The 19,838-nt window shown below is 45.5% G+C and overlaps 1 protein-coding gene across 1 annotated transcript; it reads right to left on the bottom strand.

Annotated features, from left to right (window-relative positions):
- Window positions 1-3,827: 3,827 nt before the first annotated feature.
- LOC134174028 (cygnin) lies at window positions 3,828-6,040 on the bottom strand. Its single transcript, XM_062638593.1, has 3 exons — window positions 5,918-6,040; window positions 5,156-5,243; window positions 3,828-4,063 (listed from the first exon to the last, which is right to left on the bottom strand). Exons 2-3 carry the CDS (start codon window positions 5,211-5,213, stop codon window positions 3,930-3,932), a joined length of 192 nt encoding a protein of 63 aa, XP_062494577.1. The 5' UTR covers window positions 5,214-5,243; window positions 5,918-6,040; the 3' UTR covers window positions 3,828-3,929.
- Between the last annotated feature and the right edge of the window lie 13,798 nt (window positions 6,041-19,838).

Here is a 19,838-nt window from a genome sequence, read left to right as displayed (position 1 = left end):
CAAATCACCAGCACCCGGATCTTTCCCCCCAAAAAAGCTCCTAAGGTAATTTAAGGATTAAATAGGTTTCCTCCTGATGGCAGCATGTGATATATTGCTTAACAAAAATTTACAGTGCAAAGATGGGGAGATGCTAATGTTCTGAAAAAGAGCCCCCCCAAAAAAAAAAAACAAACAAACAAACACACCAAACCCAGACTTAAAAGGTCCTACAGAATTTACAAGCCAGGAACATACCAGTTATAATTAATAACATAGAAAAAAAACAGGAAAATTCTGTCTTAAAAACCTAGTAATACTCCCTCTGAAGGAGACAGTGGATTTAAGCACTAAAGAGATTGGGATGCAGGGAGCAGGGACCAGCATTATGGGGCCAAGCTGCAGAAGATCATGAGGAGCACTGGGGGAGGTCATTGTTGGGACTAGAGTGGCAAATTTGATCATAAACAGGTCTGGAAGTGGGGCTGAATGGAAAGATGGTAAGATTTTTGCTGGAGCTGTATTGCTCAGGGTAATAAATGTGATGGCTATGGAAGGACCTCTGTGTTTTCATGGCTGGCATGTAAACTGGCTGATGAAATTCAGTGCAGATCCATGTAGGGTGATGCACATAGGAAAAATCAAACTAATTTTATATGCCAGATGAATGGCTCTCTGTTAGCTATTTCATTGCCCAGTACAGACTGCGGATGCAATTTGGAGAGGAAGAGAGAGCTGGGAACAGCATCATTACATTTGTTTGGGAATTCCAGGCACTCATTTTGGGACCCTTTATTTGCTCTTTAATGATTATCCCATTTCAGGGAGAAAGTGTTTATCTCATTTTAATGATAGCTAATGTCCCCGTGCAAGAAGAGGGAAGAGGCAGGAGCACTGAGACTTCTATGTCCCATTCCAAGAGTGAAACCTCAGATCTGGTGCTCCTTCAGCCTCCCTTGTATAAGGGAAGCATCAACCAGAAAAAGCCCTGATGGGTCACTGCTTTGCTATTTATACAAGTTTTATTCAAGCAGAAAGGTCCATGTCCTGATGCAAGAAAAGCCAGCAAAGGCTCTGCCCCGATTGCTGTCTGTGATTATAGGTAGGTAAGAGTGACAGAGAAGCAGATGGGCATATTAACACGAATCATTGGACCAGACTTTTTATTATGCCTGGCATTCCTCTTTCTTCCAGGGCAGATGTACTGACTGTCACTACAAGAGACATCTTTAAAATCTATAGCACCAGACAATATGGTAACTCCAGATTTGTGTGGAAAGTGGGGTTTTGCTGCTCTATGCAGCTTGTTTCCTTTAAAATGCTTCTGTGGAAGTCATATTTCACTCAAAATAAGATATAGAGGAAAGCAGTGGGAAAAAAAGAATTCTTACAACCAGGATCCCATCTATTATCACCTGCAGCTTCTATAAGAGGGCCTCAGAAAAGCACCCTTTCTTTTGGATCTGCAATTTATGGTGCCATTTTGATTGGTACTTGCCATAATTCCTCAAGTTACTCTAGCTGAAAGATATATGAAAGACAAAGAGGTTTTTTCCCCCAATACCTGTCTTCCAAGATGTGGAGTGCCATGAAAGTATCACATGAGAGGGGTGAATAAGTGACATCACCGCATTAAAGTGACATGATTTTAGGTGAAAAACATGAGCAATTCATGTTCACTTCATTATTCCACTCCTGCACATGTTCTGTTGCAGTCTATAAATATGAGGGTGCCTCTGCTTTCTCACTGAAAAATATGGTTTCTTTTCCAGATTTGTCTGCATCCTTGTGAACCCCAAGTCTTAAGGTCTCTCACTTTTTTTCCACTCTTCTAAAGTAAATTTACTTATTAAATTCACTGGTCAAGGTAAATGTATGAGAAGGGAAATTCAGATGATGACTGAGGAAGGATCCTCTGCTGAAAGAGTGAGCATTTCCACAATGACTTCAGTGTACCAACACACACAGGTGTCTTGTAAAATACTTGGGCTCACTTACACCGAATCAAGCCCTAGACCACTGGCATACAGAACACCCTAAAAGACATTATTAACAGTGGCCTCATTGTCCAACACAGAGAGCTACATTTCTCCAGAGCTGGTGAGAAGGTATTTTGACAACACCGACATTCACCAGGAGGTCAGAGCTGATGCTCTCAGAGATGTGTTCCCTTCACCAAATTGTTCGTTTTCTAGGAAAAACAAAGCAGGCAGCTTGCAGCCTCTCTTCTAATCTGCTGCAGAGATTTTGGTTACGTGCTTCTCTTCACCTTCCCATTTATTCATTCTGCACCCAAGGTCCAGAGAGTTAGCCATTAATGGTATTTGCTTTATTCAGGCTGGCTATGTGTTTACTGGAAGAGAAGGAGATGGAAGCTTGCCGCAGGCCAGTGTGGGTTTATCATGCTTGCAGGTAGCTCCTTGAACGCCTTCTGCTACTGCGGGTCATTATTGAGTGGTCTTTCAGTGCTCCCTTTTGGATCTCTCTACCTACATTTTTTCACTTTTACTATTCCCTGCTTTGTTGCACTGTGTTCCCTTATAATTCTTGAGTTTCTCCAACCCTTTGGGTCTTTCTCCCCACAATCCAGGGGCACTTCAGATGCTACAAGATTTCAGTAGACCCTATCATTACCAGCACTCACAAGACCACAGCTAGGACATAGGAACATGAAACAGGACATCACTCGAATGACAATCACCACATTATCTATATGCAAGGTTGTACTGGGTTTGTGTAGTGATATTTTGGTAGTGGGGGGTGCTACAAGGGTGGCTTCTATGAGAAGTTGGCAGAAGCTTCCCCCATGACCAACAGAACCAATGCAGTCAGCTCCAGGACAGAGCCACTGCCGCCCAAGGCTGAGCACATCAGTGCTAGGGCCTCTGGGATAATGTGTTTAAAAAGTGGGGAAAAACATGCTGTGCAACAGCAGCTGAAGAGAGGAGTGAGAATACGTGAGAGCTGCAGCCCTGCAGACACCAAGGTCAGTGAGGAAGGAGGGGAGAAGCTGTTCCAAGTCCTGGAACAGAGATGCCCCTGCAGCCCATGGTGCAGCCCACGGTGAGGCAGCTGTGCCATGGCAGCCCATGGAGGTCCATAGTGGAGCAGATATCCCCCTGCAGCCCCTGGAGGACCCCATGCAGGAGCAGGAGCATGTCCAAAGGAAACTGTGACCCTGTAGGAAGCCCGCTGTGGAGCAGGCTCCTGGCAGGACCTGTGGCCAAGACAGATGAGGATGCACATAATCATCACAGCAGAAAAGGCTGCTGCAGACAGCCCCTTTACAGGCCCAACTATGGCTGCTTTATTCATAGGCACCTGTAAATGACTCCAAGAGATGATGTTGTAGGTGGTCTCAACAGAGAAGTATTTGGCAACTACGGGATAGGAATTATGTTCTCCCAGAGATTTTTCTAGAGAAGACCTTCGGAAGATTCTGAAGGGAACATGTAAGCACTGCAGCCATCCCTTCCTGCTCATTACCCAGACATGGTAACAAGTGTCTTGCCTGGATCTCAGATGGATACCGGTTTCTTGAGACCCAGCTCTAAACCAGGCTTCTTCCCACATATGAGACCCTTAGGTTTTGCTATGAGGCTCAGGGGTGTTTTTCCAACCAGACCTTTTTCAACCACCATTGACAGAATCCACTCTGAGAACCAGAGGAGAACTCTATCTGTTTAGCACCTTTCTGATGGATTCTGTGCAAAAAGAATAATGAAACGTGGTGCTAATGGGCCTCTTGGGCTGTGCTTGCAGAATCTGTGCTAAAGCTTTCTATGGGATCATGGCACACCAGTAACCACACCACACACAGAAGTGCCATCTCCTTTTTTTCTCTTTTTATTTATAGAGAGGAGGGGGTGACAATTGTGTTGGACAGGTGAGAAGCTGCTCCCAAAGCCACCGCCGTGCCTCCTCTTCCCCAGGGGCTTCCTTTGCAGCTCCTATTTCGCCTTCCAGCCAGGTGGGAGGCAGCAGTAGTACTTGCAGTCAGAGGAGAAGGACCACACATCCACCTTGGAGCACTTGCTGGAGCAGTAGCCCACCTTGGGGCAGTACTTCCTGATCTGCCCATAGCCTGCAAGGGGGAGACAGAGGGAGAGTGGTTGAGTCAGAAGTGCCTCTATGTCACTATCTTGCCCTCCTGTCACCTTTGGGTATAGGTGTGGCACAAGCCCAGCCCCAAAGCAGGAAAGGACCTCAAAGAGCACAAGTCTGAGAAACTCCTGGTGCATCCCTCTCCCTGCAGCTGGTGACTAGGGGCTGGTTGATGACACATATGTAGTTTGGGAAAGAGATGCTCCCAAGGAGAGTGCATTCATTCCTCTCCTGAGAGACAGCCCCAAACCAAAGTTCATAGGGATCTCATCTATGCAAGGCTGCACAGATGTCTTGCACCTCTCTTTCAGAGACAGGATTAGAGCAAAGCAGCAAAATCAACACCAAAATAGTTTCAAAAAACTGAATTGGTGATCCAAAATGTATGGAGGGTGTCTCAGATGGCAGTTCCTGTGGTAACCAGAAATCTGACCTGCACGTGTTGAAAGAGGCGCAAGTGTCAAACGCTAGGCACCAGGTAAGAAACTGTTGCTGAGAAATGATGCCCAGTGTGAATGGATATCGGACTGGGGACCATTCTGAGTCCCAAATCTCCCTTTTGTCCATTGAAGAGGGAGGTGAGAACCAGAAGTGGAGGGCTATTTGTCAGCTCTGCACTTTAAAATTACTAGGAACTGGATTGAAACATCCAAGAGACATGTCTATAAAACACCTGGTTCTCACTTGATGCTCCATGGCTAAAATCACTTCACTAGGGCTCAGCTCACCTTGACCTAGAGGTGTAAAAACTTCTAAAACATCCTAAATGTACCTCTGACAGTATTTTAAAGTGATTTTTTTTCTTTAAAGGTTCATTTTCTGCACATAAGCATAGAGCGCAATGTAAGATAACCTGGGAGTAACCAAGTCATCTGCACATTTGCAGGAGGCCAGCACCCATCTGCATACAGAAAGGTCTAGACACATTTATACAGGCAACAAAATCACAGCCTTTAAAGGCAACAAAGACCAGGTTTCTTGAAGCTGCCTATCGAATGCGTCCCATTCTGACCCCCATTACTCTGGTTCTCCCACCCTTGTCCTCACCTTCCAGTGCAATTCACCCCCTTACCTGGGACAGCCAGGGAGACCAGCAGGAAGACAGCGAAGACAAGGCAGAGGAACTTCATGGCTGGAGTTGATGCAGGATCTCAGCGAGGCTGGAGAGAGGAGGGTTGGAGAGAGCCTGAGCTGGACTCTGCTGAGTGGCAAGGCTGGGGATCCTCACATTTATAGTGTGCTTCTGAGCAGAGGATGGTGCTGGGGGAGGTCCTGTTGCGCAAGGGACCTCTCATGGTTCACTGCACACCCCCCAGCCCCTCCACCCTGCACCTGGGTATGTTGGCAAAATTCTGCTCTCCCCACGTCTGGTATCAATACCCAATTCAAATGAAAACCATTGAGTGTGACAGGAGCGAACCGTGAGTAGATAGAACAGATGTGCTGGGGCAGAGGGACCTCTTAGGAAACAAGATCAATATCAAACGGCTTCAGGCCTTTCTCAGTCTTTGGCAGGGATGCAACTGCATGCAATAGAGCTGAGCCATGGACACAACGCACTGATAAACTCTTCCTTTGTTGCTTAGGCCTGTCTCCATGAGGGGCTGGACAAGCTGAGAGGGGCCCTGGTGTGAGCAGCCTTGGCTTGGGATGGACCTGGAGTCCACGTATCACCCTTTTGGGAACCATGACTGAAAAACCTCTCTGATAAATTTATCAAACACCATGTTCAATGTGGCCTGTTCTGTCATCCCCTCTCATGCCACTGAGGAGCTGAGAGCCTTTTCCCAGGAGCCTGGATGAGCCAACCACTTGCAGACACTTTGATCATCACCTCTTCTTCATAAACTCTCCAGACAGACCTGGGGTTTCAAGAGTGCTTAATTTCTGGGTTGGAGATAGGCTGATCCCTGCTGCCTGGGGAGCTCTGATACTGACAGAAGGTTATTCAGTGAAATGAAACCTGACTGCACTGAATCTGCAAGGCAAAAGGATCTCAGCACTGAGTGGCAGCATAAGCAGATGGCAAATAAGACCCAGTGATGGCAAGCTTACTTTCACCTTCCAGGAAAGAGGTGCTCCCAAAGAGCACTTCAGACAAAAAATCACCTCTCTGTACAGAAGCAGCTGGGAAGGAAAACTGAGTATTAGGATTTGCTAGAATGGGCACTGACAAAATCAGTGGGTTGCTGTAGCAGTTTTGAGGGTACTTCATGCTGTGTACTGCACATGCTGCTGGTGTCCCTGTCTCCACACACATAAGCAGGACAAGAAGAACTACAAAGGATGGTAGCAAGGATGGTGAAAGCTGGGGACCTATTTTCAGACAATGAGATAGTAATTATGCTGGGACCGTTCCACTATTGGTGGAGATGAGTGTGTGGAGATAAGTGACAGCAATATCAAAACTGTAAATGTCCTGACGAAGACAGAACTATGAGATGACATACAAAAGTATGATGCATTGAACAAAGAAATTATTCTTTCATACTGCATACAAGATGGTGCAATTCATTGCCATGGATACTGTGGAGGAAGAAATTGTAAAGGTGTTCCAAATGCAAGAAAGGCAGTCAGTCTATGAAGTTTGCCCTGCTCTGAACAGCTGGCTGGACCAGATGACCTCCAGAGCTCTCCTCCACCTTCTATTATTGTATACTTCCATGGAATCCATAAAATTAAATGAGGGGCATTCAGCACAATGATATGGATCCATCTCCAACTCAACAATACCCAAACCTCAGACTGCTGGAACTGGATGCACTTCCGAACACATGCTACTGCATGTTTGCCATGTTCTTCTACTCTTCTAAGCATCAGATCTTCACCACTGTCAGACTAAAGACACTTGGCTAGATGGGTCCCTGCTACACAGGGAGCAACAAAGTTGGTAAAGGGTCTAGGGCACAAGGCCTATGAGGAACGGCTGAGGGAACCAGGGTTGTTTACCCTGGAAAAAAGGAGGCTCAGTGGAAACTTTATTGCTCTCTTCAACTACCTGACAGGAGGTTGCAGTAAGGTGGGGGTCAGTCTCTTCTCCCAGGTAACAAGCATAGGTTGAGAGGAAACGGCCTCAAGTTGTATGAGAGGAAGTTTCAGTTGCATATTAGGAAAGATTTCTTCAATGAAAGGGTTGTCAAGCACTGGAACAGGCTGGCCAGGGCAGTTGTGAAGAGTAGAGTGGAGTTTAACACTAGGGATGTGGCCAATTATGCCCACTGGCCTCAGGACCATAGAGTGGGCCCTTGTAACATTCAGTTTACCAGCAAAAACACAACCATAATGATTTATTCTGTGTTGTCACCAAAAATGCAGGGAACTTTAGATGCCCTTGTGGGAACTGCAAGCTGTCCTGTTCCCGCTATGTGGATAATTGAAGAAGAAGAAGAAGAATTGCTCATGGGACACCTGGGTCTTGAGCAAGCCAGGGAGTATTTGTGTGCATGGGTGCAAGGTCGGGCTGGGAAACAGCCTGGGGAGTGATTGTCTATAGAAAAGAATGTATAGTGACTGTAGACAGTCTCTGCGACTGATGTGGTCTCTGTTTGGCTTCATAGCTCAGACCTGTATCTGTATGCTATATATTACCATGCTATAGCAAATAAAGAACTGGAACTAGAACTAGTTGTGAAAGCAGTGTGTGTGCATGTTTAGACTCTTTCTTTACAGATGCCACAGTCCTCAGTCACTTCTCCACATCCCTAAGGCAGAGCTCCTAAAATCATAAATCATCCATCTCAGAAATGTTAAACCTCTTAAGGAATACCACCAATAACTGGTCTTCTCCATATCATTCCACCTTCTTCAAGATACCATTCTCCATCCACTTGAAACACCATCCTATAAACAACACTGAACTTCACTGTTGCGGTTTCAAGCCACTGTTTCTCACCCGGAACCTCCCTAGTCATGGGGAACATATTATTCCCTCCCCATGTACTCTTTATTCCAGATTTGCGGGGCATCATGGGTCCCCCTTCCCCTCCCCAACATCTCAAATCTTCCAGATTTTTGTTATTGGTCATATTTTATTGGTCTCTTAACAATCTCAGCTCTAGGCTCTCCCCAACCATCATCTTGAAGTATGTTGCCCTAAGCTGTAAACACCACACTACCTGAAAGTCTAGCAGTATGGAGCAATAAATGAATTAATTTAAGTGCCTGACAAGCAATTACCCGTTGTTTGCTTTGTTTTTTAGAAAGAATGATTTCTGCCTTTTCCATAACAGAACGACATTGTACCATTATGTGCACCTTGCTGCCCGCTGCAGCCCCATACCTTTCCTGCAGAATCTCTGCATTGCCAGATATTGCTTATTCCACCTTCACCAATTGTTCTTGTCTTTTGCAAAATAAATGCCCATCTCCAGTGTCCCCCCAAATGCCGCAGTCCCTTTCAGCCTCCTACTTACAAATGCAGTAAACAACAGTCTTTATTCCATTATGCAATTTGTTAATGAAAACCCTGGATAGTTCAGAACTCAGAACAGCCTTCTAACAGGTCCTTCTACCATCACCATGGTAACTGGAAATTTATTAAACCTGTTCATAAACCATTTTTTCCTTCATTTCCTTTAGGCCATGATCAATACTGAAAAGAAAACCAAAACTGAGAGAAAATACCAAATGAATGTGATGAAAATGTTGCAGAGCACAACATTTGGGGTGGACCCTTGAGGAACCTCACTGCCACCGGTCAGGGACAGATGCACCCTGAAAACTATTCCCATGATGGATTTGTTCCCGGTATTGTCCATTGTGTCTGTGCCTGGCAGACAGTGTCCAGGGCTTATCAGGAAAGTGCCCAGGCTGAATTTCTTCACCCCTGGGCAGCAGCTCTGCTGTGGGCAGCCCCGGCTGGCACTGGGTCAAGCAAAGCTGAGCCTGGTGGCTCTGTGTGCTGGCAGTGGAGTCCCGGCAGCCGGATCTGGACAAGGGGGAGCTATCCCGTGTGTCCGGGTTGCTGAACATGGCTGGCAAGTTGTGAGGAGAAGCCAGTGAAGCATGGACCTGGCTGCCAGGTGCCTTTGTGAGCAGGACCAGTGGGTCGGGGTGACATTGCACACACCAGCCAGCAAGCAACACCTCCTAGGAGATGGGTTTGCTCAAACTTCTCCTGCCACACTGCTCCTGCAGGAGTCCATCTCTAAGCACCAGTGTCTCTATCTTCGTTTTGGATGAGCATTGTTCTTTGTTCCTGCACACCAAGATCTTCCCTGGCCTCAGACATGATCATTTTCTACAATATTGCTGCTCTCTTGATCCATGGCCACCCAGGATACACGGCAGCTAGGAAGCCATAGAGGACAGAAAGAGCTAGAATGTTAAAATCAGGAAACACCACCTTCAGAGTCTTTTCCTGGACAGCCTGCAGTGGGACAATTTTGAATAGAGACTCCAATGGCCTTAAATATTGTATGTTCAGATTTCTGAAGAGTAAACCGGAGAAAGACTCTTCCTAGTCTCTCATCTGCCACTCATTTTCCCCCTTTCCAGATTTCTCCATTTCTTCTCTCTTTTTTGTTCTTCTTCCCAACTATTTGCCACTACATTTATACTCCCCCGAGTCCCTTCCTTCATTCTTTGGTTGTTTGTTTTTTTCCTTTGCTCTTTACTCTGTCTTTTCTTGCTTCCCATGACCACTATAGGGAGGTCATTCCTGCAATTGACCATTCACAACCATTTAAACTCACTAAATCAATTTACTTGAATTTTGAAAGAAAATAAAGTGTTACACTAAGCATCTTCTTTTCATTCTTGAGAAGCAACCAGGTTTTTTTGCAGCTGCAGAGTTTATTTTATAGCTATTGAATGTGTATGCTTCTATAAATGTTCAACAGGGAATCCCTCGTTCAAGCTATTCACATTTGAATTCAAACAAACACCACCACTCATTGCTAATGTTGGCTCAGCATGAAGAGCTGTAGTGTTTGTGTGGATTATTTCTTTTCTGGATGCAAAACCAACAGCTATAATTTACTCCTTTGAGTTAAGGCACAAGGATCAGAAAGGATGAGCTCGGATGAGTCTGCAGACACACGAAAGAAACCAGTGCCGGGAGATGCTGAAGCACTCTGCACCACAGGAGAAACAGCAGAGCTGGAGAAATGCCAGGAGAGGAGGGGAAGGATCTTTTCTGTCTCTTCACAAAACATATTTTTTACTGTATTTTTGAATTGGTATGATCTACCCTTGATGTATTTACTTTTTTCCCCCAGAAATTCTAGAGCCATTTGTTCCCAAGCAGATCTGTCACCTTTCACAGATGTTTTCATGGGGCTTATTTCTTTCCAGCTTTTCCCTGAAGAGACCTTTGTGATCCTTGTGTTGTTTACCCAGGCTGCCCCTGTATCAGCACATTAAACATTTTCAAGATAGGTAATAAGAAATGAACAGTCCATCATCATGATATAAATCTGGATTTATTTTCCCTTATTTGTTACCTTGCAATTACCAGTTTTTGCAAATCTTTCCCAGTATGCTTAGCAATGAACATAGACTTGGTCTCGCCTACTTCATAGTATCAGGTATGAAGGATTCCTACTACACAGCAATAGTAACTGCCAGATGAATTACACTCATGATACTGCTAATGAGGTGCTCCAGGAAAGGGACATGCAATGGATGCAGCTGTAGAAGGTGGTACCTTGGCAACTAAACAAGAGATAAATTATCCAGCAAGGTAAATAATTATGGTCTTTGCTGTTTTTTCACTATATTAAATTATGTTGGGCACATTCTGGAAGGGGAAAAAATGCAGTAAGGAAACTGCCTTGTTGTACCCCATATCCTATTGCCTTTCAAGTGATTCAGATAACTATGAACTATCTGTGAAACTTCCATTATAAATTTTCATACAAGCAGACAGAAGTCCTCACCTAGTTCTTCCAAGATACATTTTGGTTTTGTGCCTTATGGTGCCCAGAGGACCTCCCTTTTCCACTGCTCTTGGTTCATCCAGAAGGGGGAAAGACAACAGAGTGAATGACTCAGACAGTGAGCCAGCAAAGGAACAGGAGACCTCCTGACTCCTCCGGCTCTTTGCATTTGAAAATGTGAAGCCAAGTCCTTGGCATGTCTCAGTCAGCTGTACCTTGTGCTGTGAAGCAAGGAGATGTCAAAAGTATAACTTAGCTCAGCTGTGGAGGCAAGGACATTCACAGCATTGGTTCATATTGCTGTCTGTTTTTCTGCTGAGCTGCTCTTTACTGAAGTGCATTTGATGATACCTGATGCTTTCTCTTCACTAGGAAACCCTATTTCATCAGGTTGGTCTGTTGAAATCTATTCAGCACAGAACTCACAATGCATTTTCTTCTGTGTTCTTGCTCACCTGTTTGTTCTCAAAGCCTTGCATAGTACTGAGATCAGATCATACTCACCTGGGTGATTTTGGTTTAACCCTCTCTCTGAACTATAACACTGTGTTTGCTGTTCTCAAATTTGACAGTGGAGTCACCGACTGAAAAGATTCCTGAGCAGTTCTTGTTATTCTTATTAAGTGTCCCACGTTTATGGACACTTCTCTGTATCTGGGGAAGGATGGCATGGAATAAGGCTCTTCCCTTCTGTGGGACTGGCTTCCACTGCGACCATTCCCAGTTATTTTAGATTTTCTGACCCTACTTATTCCTGAGCATCACAGCAAAATATTCATCTGTTGGCTGTGTCAATGCTCTCCACAAAGCCATTGTATTACAACAGCAGCTCTGCTTTGCCTCTAATCTTACTGCAAAAGAGACTTTTACTCTGCTTCAGCACGGTTGGTTATAGCACAGTTTGACTTTTTTCCAGTGCTCCCTTTCTTTGTGTCCTTTTTGATTTCTGACATGAGAAATCATTGCTTTAAATTTATACCACTATGTACAGCACAGAGTGGAACAAAAGCATGTGCAGGAGCATGTTTGACCCTACTGGGCTATCCTGTCTCTAATCTCTTAGTCACATATAAGCATGGGTACTCTGGCCATTTGTTCTTTATTAACTGGAGCCACTAATTGGATTCTGAAGGAAGAGATTTTCACTTCTGAATGTCCAACAGAGAGAACACTTACTCACATGCTGAGCACCCTTTTTTCCCTCGCAAGCAACGCTTTAGGCATAACCTCAAGCTACTCTAGACACTCAGCCTAGCAAACCCTAATTCAGCCTATTCATATTTGATCTTAAATACCCAGCACAACCTAAGCAGTCACTGCCGAACTGACAACACTGGCATGTGTTACCAGCTCCTCACATTTAAAACCATTTTCCATGGTTGAGAGGTTCATGGGACCTGTAGACACACAGTGAAGAGTACAGAGGTGCCTATTGTAACCCAGTGTGCACAAATCTATGCATTTTGTAGGGAAATGCAGCTGTGGGAAGCATGGCTGATATACAGAAATACTGCCTCAGGCTGGCTTGGTGGCCAAGGAGAGTCCACAGAGGAAGAAGGTGGTTGGCTGCTGCTGCTGCTCTGCCCTTGTTTTCCAAAACAGATTGTTCACTGGTCTTTCTGCATTAGACATAAGCTGCCTTATATCTCTGTTCCCTCTCTTTGGGGAGGCTCATATGGGTCTATGAAACCCGTAGCTCCTCAAGTCCCCAGCCTAATCACCCAAAACTTTCTACGCCTTTGATTCATACTTTCATGCAGTGGGTTTTCAGCATCAAAAGGGCATCCTGGAATTGGTTAAATGGTTCCTCAGGTCCTATTGGTGTTGCATGTTTAGCTGACCATGAAATGTGGTCTGCAGAAAACACTTTAGTTGGAGACTTCCCTCTCTGTTCATCAGCGCTGTGATGAAGAACCACTGCTATATCAGATGTATCTGCAGCATAACCACAGTGCTGGATACACCGAGAATATAAATAGGGAAGAAATGAATTCTAAAGTCCCTTTACACAACCATGACAAGCCTGTTCACTGTGTAGGGATGAACTAATAGGTACACAGGCTGCAATTATTTATGGGGCAACTTGCCAGGTTTCACCAGTTTTGATCTTCCTGCATAAAACCCTTTGGGTTTTTGAAGCAGAAGCCTCGATCAAGTCTCCATCAAGTCCAGGGGGGTTGGTTTTGAAAATATATTAATTTGCCCAGAGGTTGTCCAGAGAAGCTACATCTGCCCCATCCCTGGCAGTGTCCAAGGCCAGGCTGGACGGGGCTTGCAGCAACCTGGTCTAGTGAAAGGTGTCCCTGCCCATGGCAGGGGGTTGGAACTAAATGATCTCTAAGGTCCCTTCTGACCCAAAATATTCTATGATTAATTTATATTCTTCATCTTTCATGATGCAGCTTTCTCAGGAATGATCTGATAATTTCCTAAATTTGGTCAGACCCCAAGAGCTGAGCTTTGAATTCATAAAGAATTACCCTAAGACACAGAGAACCCAACCCACATCCCATGGAAAAACACCCAGAACTGTATTTTCAGAGCACCACAGCTTTTAAATAGTAATAATAAAAAATCAGTTTGTAAACAATTTGTTTCACCACCTCACATTATCCTCATTTTCCCTTCAGATGATAGTTGGAAGAAAAGCTCTGTTCACTTGGATGACAATAATGCTTTCTTGTGGGTTCCAGAGAAATCATAGTTGTCTCAATTGCAAACTGCAGTCACTGTATAAATGTCTGTATGATTCTTTGTCCATTTAAAACCATGTTAAAACTTAAACAGGGGAAGTTTAGATTGGATAAAAGGAAGAAGTTTATTACTGTAAGGGTGGTGAGGCACCGGAATTGGTTGCCCAGAGAAGTTGTGAATGCTCCATCCCTGGCAGTGTTCAAGGCCAGGTTGGACAGAGTCTTGGGTGATATGGTTTAGTGTGAGGTGTCCCTGATCATGGCAGGGGGGTTGGAACTTGATGGTCTTAAGGTCCTTTCCAACCCTAACTATTCTATGACCCTACGATTCTATGATTCTATGTGCTGGTCAAGATAATTTCATTAATGCCCCCTTTTTCTATGTTGCTGTCAAATGGAGAACCCTTATAACAGCAGGGGTTTCTCTTTATCTGTCACTAAAACCTCTTTCACTCTATTTCCACACACACACAGTGACAGACCTTGGGGTCCCTCAAACATTAAATCACATCCAGAGCTAAACTTGCAAAACCATTCATACTTCCACCTAATAAATCAGGTCATGGCACATCAGCACTTGAATTAGTTATCAGACAGCTATGCAGTGGCCTAAGTTGATGTTTTCTTCAGAATTCAGTATTTTTGAGTCTATGAAAAAGGTTGGGTTTTCTCCCAGCAGTTTCTGGAAAAGACAAATGCAGACAGTATCAGATATCCTGCCCTCCCCACACAGGTAGTAATGGGTGCTAGGGCTAGTTTGGGGAACAATTTGTACCTTAGTGATTGCTCTCACTCAGAATAATTGCACTGCTTTGGTATCGAGCTGTGTGCTTCAGGTGGCCAGCACTAAAGAAACTCCAAGAGCAGAGAGACCTGTAGGTTTGCCCTTAGTGAATGCTTGGCTAATTCCACAGCAAAATAACGATTTTCCCAAAGTGAGGAGAAAAGAAAGCCAGAGTTTCCTTTTCATTGTTCAAACTTCTCCCATCTTGACAAATAAAAACTAAAAAAAAAACACCCAAATTTGAGATGGAAAAGCTCTGCAAAATATGGTCTGGATATTATACAGTGTCCCACCATTTCTTATGACAAAACGGAAAGCGTTCACCAGAAACCAGCTATTCCCTGCAAAACAAAACAAAAATATGTATTCTGCTAAAAACAATTGATTATGGAAACTCAGGCCTGAGGAACACTTGTGTCTGCAGTGCTGGGTACATATCACATCTGCTCTATCACATCCTGCCGGCCTCCTTCTTCCTGTGATCTGACTTCAGACTTGCCCACTCACTCTCTGGTTGATCAATCCCCAGTTTGATGCTGCTTTGGTTTCAGTACAGCTAATTGGGAAGCTCTCCCACACCTGCAGGCTCCCTCTTCCCAGCTGTCAAGAGGATGAAGCTGGTTTGCAGGAAACCATGTGTTTTGGATAGGGTTTAGTGAAGAAGTGTGCATGGTAGCTATTGAAAAGTGCTGTGTGCTCAGATATACTGACAGATATTAGTGGAAAACAACATAGCTGACTCCTCTGCTATTGTAGCAGATTTTGTATAAATAGAGAAATTAATCTGATTCTTTATGGGAGCGTTTTGCTCTCCACCTCTTTCTCTTCCAGACCCCATGGCTACATCCACACCAGTAAATGAAGCACTGCCAGGACCAGGCCAAGACATAAAATATAGCACAGTCCCTGGCATGCTTGGTCTGCGCAAGCTTGGCTGCTAGGCAGAGCTCAAGAATTAGCACATTAACATACATATTATATATATTATTATGTATCTATTATATATATATATTAGCTTCCTAATACCCAGGAAGCTGCCCACTGCAGATCCCTTTTTGGGAAGCCAGGAGATCTTAATACCCTGTGTATGGTTTGGCCATGCCAGCTGGCCTCACGGCTGCCTTGCATTTACCCCTATGGTTGTGGTCACTGCAATTACAGATGATTTTCAGCTACAAACAGCATCTTTTACCTTGTGCTTGCGGCTCTTTCACTCCCCTTCCTAGGAAAATATCAGAGGGTAAAGCAGCTGGGTGTTGGATAATAAGATCACAATCTATTTCAGGAACAAAACCAAGCAAATAAAGAGCCCTAAAAAATCCTAGTGCTTGTCCAAGAGACAAATGGTCATGGGACTGCAGCATATGGAGGGTGATTCTCTGCTATTCTGCAGCCAATTACTTCTTGGATATCACAGACAAAACCCTGCTGGTGTGAATGCATGGGGTGGAGGAGAGCTTGCTTGATAAAAAGCCTAAAATCTTGATAACCACTTCGGATTTGGGAGATGTGGACTCATCAGGGAGTTGAGATCAATTACATATGACCAGAGAGAGGAAACCGTGGCCTGGGATCCTTCAGGGTGATGCAGGAAGAGCAGTCAGAGACCCAGACAGTTTCTGATTCTGCTCTCCAGCCGGGAAATGAAGACTTGGGAAGAGCCCCTTCTCCTGCCGAGGCCAGACAAACACCTTGGCAAACCTCTTCAGGACACGTTATGGGGCAGAGGAAAGCAGATGGACAGGCTTTTAGGGGTCTGGCAGGAGGAATCTCTGGGCATTTGGCAAAGAGCACTGATTTAGCAGCATTCCCTTCTGCTTGGACACTCCTGCATACTACTTTTGCTTGACAAGGACATTGTTTCTTAGGAGACTTTACCAGAGCAAATAAAAGCATATAGTGCATGGAGTTACCTTCCAGAATCTGACAAACCTTCATTAACCTGTCATCTGTTATCATGAACCAAATATATCCTCACAAATACCCATATAACTTCTCTCCCTTGTGCAGGGAGGTCCGTACCCCTTGCTGTAAGGTTATATTAAAAATGTTGCAGTGGCAGCTGTGGGTTTTGGAATGGGAATGCAGGACAGGATAATTTGTGCAGGATCAACAGAAAAAGTTGTCAGGCCAGTGTGGTTTTATTGCACAAGAGGCATGTTGTACTCTTCATGATGTCCTGTACATCTTGTGTTCCTCAGAAGACTGTAGTAGTGTTTACTGACTGATATCAGGGCTGTATTGTGCCAGGCAGTGTTGAAATACAGGAAGGGAAGGAGCCTGCTCCAAGCATTACTGATCCTTATTTTACAGGAGGAAAAATGACTCCAGAAGAGCAGGATGACTCCCACTGCAATATTCAGAGGTTCCTTTGGAAGAGATGAGATTTGAGCCAAATTTTTTTTTGAGTACAAGCCCTTCATCTTTGCCACAGAGCAGTTCATTTTCCCTAAAGCACATGACAGGAAGACAGAAAAAGGCAGGCACTGAAGCCCATCTGAGTGCCAGTCGCTTTTTGTCTTAGGCACCCCTTATTCCTTTCTCTCAGTGTAATGTCTGATATGCCCTCAATTGGAGGACTATTTCTAATGCTTTTTTTTCCTCTGAGCTGGTAGAGAGATGATCCACTTCCACACATGGCCCAGGGGTTGCAGTGTCATCAGGACTAACACAGGAAAGCACCAGGTTTGTAATTAGTCCTGCAGTGTGCAGCCACTGCCCAAAATTTCCTTTCCCCTCCTTCACAGAGGCAACAGTGCCATTTCCCTGCTGGCCACAAGGCTGAAGCCTTTGCTTTCCTTTACAGCCACTGTTCAGCTAAGTATACCGCACCCCTGAAAACATTCAAGGCCAGGCTGGACAGGGCTCTGAGCAACCTGATCTGGTAGAACATGTCCCTGCTTACTGTGGGGGTGGGCTTGAACTAGATGATCTTTAAAGGTCCCTTCCAACCCAAACCATTCTGTGATTCTATTGAGGATGCTTTTAATAAATACAACTCCCCACAGCACCATCGGTGAGATGGAGGCCACCCCTCACAGAAAGAAGTTGCTCCTCAGTCTGTGGGGTCTGACTGCCTCATGAGGATTGTGGCTGTGGTACCCTGGGGATGAACGGGGTGAACCACGAGAGTCCAGGCAGTGTCTCCTAAGAGGTTCAGTGTGGTTAATATCCGTAAGTTGATCACAAGAGAGCTGTATGGAGACTCCAGACAACATCCTAAAGCACCAGCCTTCCCTATGCAATCTCAGATGGATGTCCAGCACCACTGTGCATGGTGAGGGACAGTGAAACACTTTTCATCTTCAGCCAGCACTTTAACAGTCCTACTCATGCCCCAAAGGTGTGAGTTTGTATTTAGTTCTGGGTTCATACCAAAGGCTTTCCAGTCTGAATGGCAAAATGCAGAGAGTCCTGTGCTGCTTCCAGGATATCCCAGCACTTGAGCGAAAGCAGCAATGTAGACATGTTTTTATGGTAAGTTACATATGGGACTCTCATGCCCTGGCAGCTCCAGACCTAGGGGAGACCCCTCTTCTCCTTTGGAGGGGTTGATGATATGGATCAGTGCAAGCTGCTGTAAGGGGGGAATTAATCTTCCTTATTATGAATCTTTGCATGTATCTGTGAGAATAAAATGTCATTAATTAGACTTTCAAATCATTCTCAGATATTGAAATCACCTAAACTGCCAGCATTAATAAGACATAAAAGTAACAACTTAGACAAGCTCCAAATGAACTCACCACCAGAGGTGAGTATAATAATTCAGGTCACTGTACCTAAACACCTATTCAATCCTTCTCTTGTGCAATTGCTTAGAACAGGATGTCATGAAAAGCAGCCTCTTTGCATCTGCACAGATAGTTCCAGGCTGTTTCCATCATGCAGGGACTGAACAATCTTGAACTTGCACCATCAAAACAATCATGGGCAGGACGGCACCAAACAGCTATTCATCTCTTCCAGAAAGAGCCCTAAAAATGTCCGATGACCTGATTTTCATGCTTTGTTCTTCTTCAGAGATAAAGCAGATGGAGGATAAGGAATCAGTTTCTACAGGTGAGCAAGACCTGGGGTTCTGCATCAGAGCCCACATCTGCCTCCCGGTGCAGTGTCCCCTTTTGGGGGGTAGTCGTGGCCAGCGCAGCTGACAGAGCCCCTCTTCAGGACATGTCTGGTATTTGCTGTCAGCATGAAGAGTCCTTCATCTTCTCACCACTGCTTAGAAGTTTGATTTTTCTCAAAGCGCAGGGATTCTCAGGTAGCCCTTCACAGTCTCACCAACACTCTCAGGGTAAATGCTGCATTTCAGCGTTACAGCTTTGAATTTAGTTTTTAATCTTGCTAACTTACTGGTTTGGGGAAAAACCCCTGCTAGTGAACCACAGAGTTTGGGTTGGAAGGGACCTTAAAGCTCATCCAGTTCCAATCCCCTGCCATGGGCAGGGACACCTTCCACTAGACCAGGTTGCTCCAAGCCCCATCCAAGCTGGCCTTGAACACTGCCAGGGATGGGGCAGCCACAGCTTCTCCGGGCACCCTGTGCCAGGGCCTCACCTCCCTTACAGGGAAGAACTTCTGCCAAAGAGCTCATCCCAATCTCCCTTCTGTCAGGTTAAAGCCATTTCCCCTTGTCCTGTCCTTACAGGCCCTTGTCAAAAGCCCCTCTCCAGGTTTCTTGTCAGCCCCTTTAGGCACTGGGAGCTGCTCTAAGGTCTCCCCAGAGCCTTCCCTTCTCCGGGCTGGACACGCCCAGCTCTCAGCCTGTCTCCATAGCAGGGGTGCTCCAGCCCTCGGAGCATCTTTGTAGCCCTATGCCAGGATCTGTTCTCTGGACCCCAACTTAGTCTGGCCACGTGAGCTGCTCCCTGGCATTGCCTGGGTCAGTACTGCCTGCTGCAGACCACATCCCTGCCTGCATCTCTGCCAACAAATTCAGTGTGGACACTGGAGTCTCAGCTGTGCCCAAGCTCTGTGGCTTTCCGAACAGGGATGGGCTTTACAGTGATAACCCAGGGAAAAGCTGTCGAGTTTATACTGATTCTCTGCCTCCTCACCCCTGCCTGTGGGATGGTGGCAGTGTCACAAGGGAAGTTCAGGTTAGATCTTAGGAAGAAAGAAGTTGTTCCCTGTGAGGGTGGTGAGGCCCTGGCACAGGTTGCCCTGAGAAGCTGTGGCTGCCCCGTCCCTGGCAGTGTTCAAGGCCAGGTTGGAAGGGGCTTGGAGCAACCTGGTCTGGTAGGAGGTGTCCCTGTCCGTGGCAGGGGACCCCCATGTCCCATTTTGAAGAGCTGCTCCCCAGCCGGGCAGAACGCAGCCTGTGCTGCACTCCTGGGCTGTGCTTACCCAGGTGCAAGACCCGACACAATGGTAACTGGGATCCTCGGTGCGCTGCTG

The sequence above is a fragment of the Pezoporus occidentalis genome, unplaced genomic scaffold (assembly GCF_034315485.1).
Source record: "Pezoporus occidentalis ecotype Australia unplaced genomic scaffold, CSIRO_AGI_Poc_V1 ctg57, whole genome shotgun sequence".
Lineage (NCBI taxonomy): Eukaryota > Metazoa > Chordata > Aves > Psittaciformes > Psittacidae > Pezoporus > Pezoporus occidentalis.
Note: the sequence above shows the minus strand (reverse complement) of the source record. Positions and strands in the feature narration are given on the sequence as shown.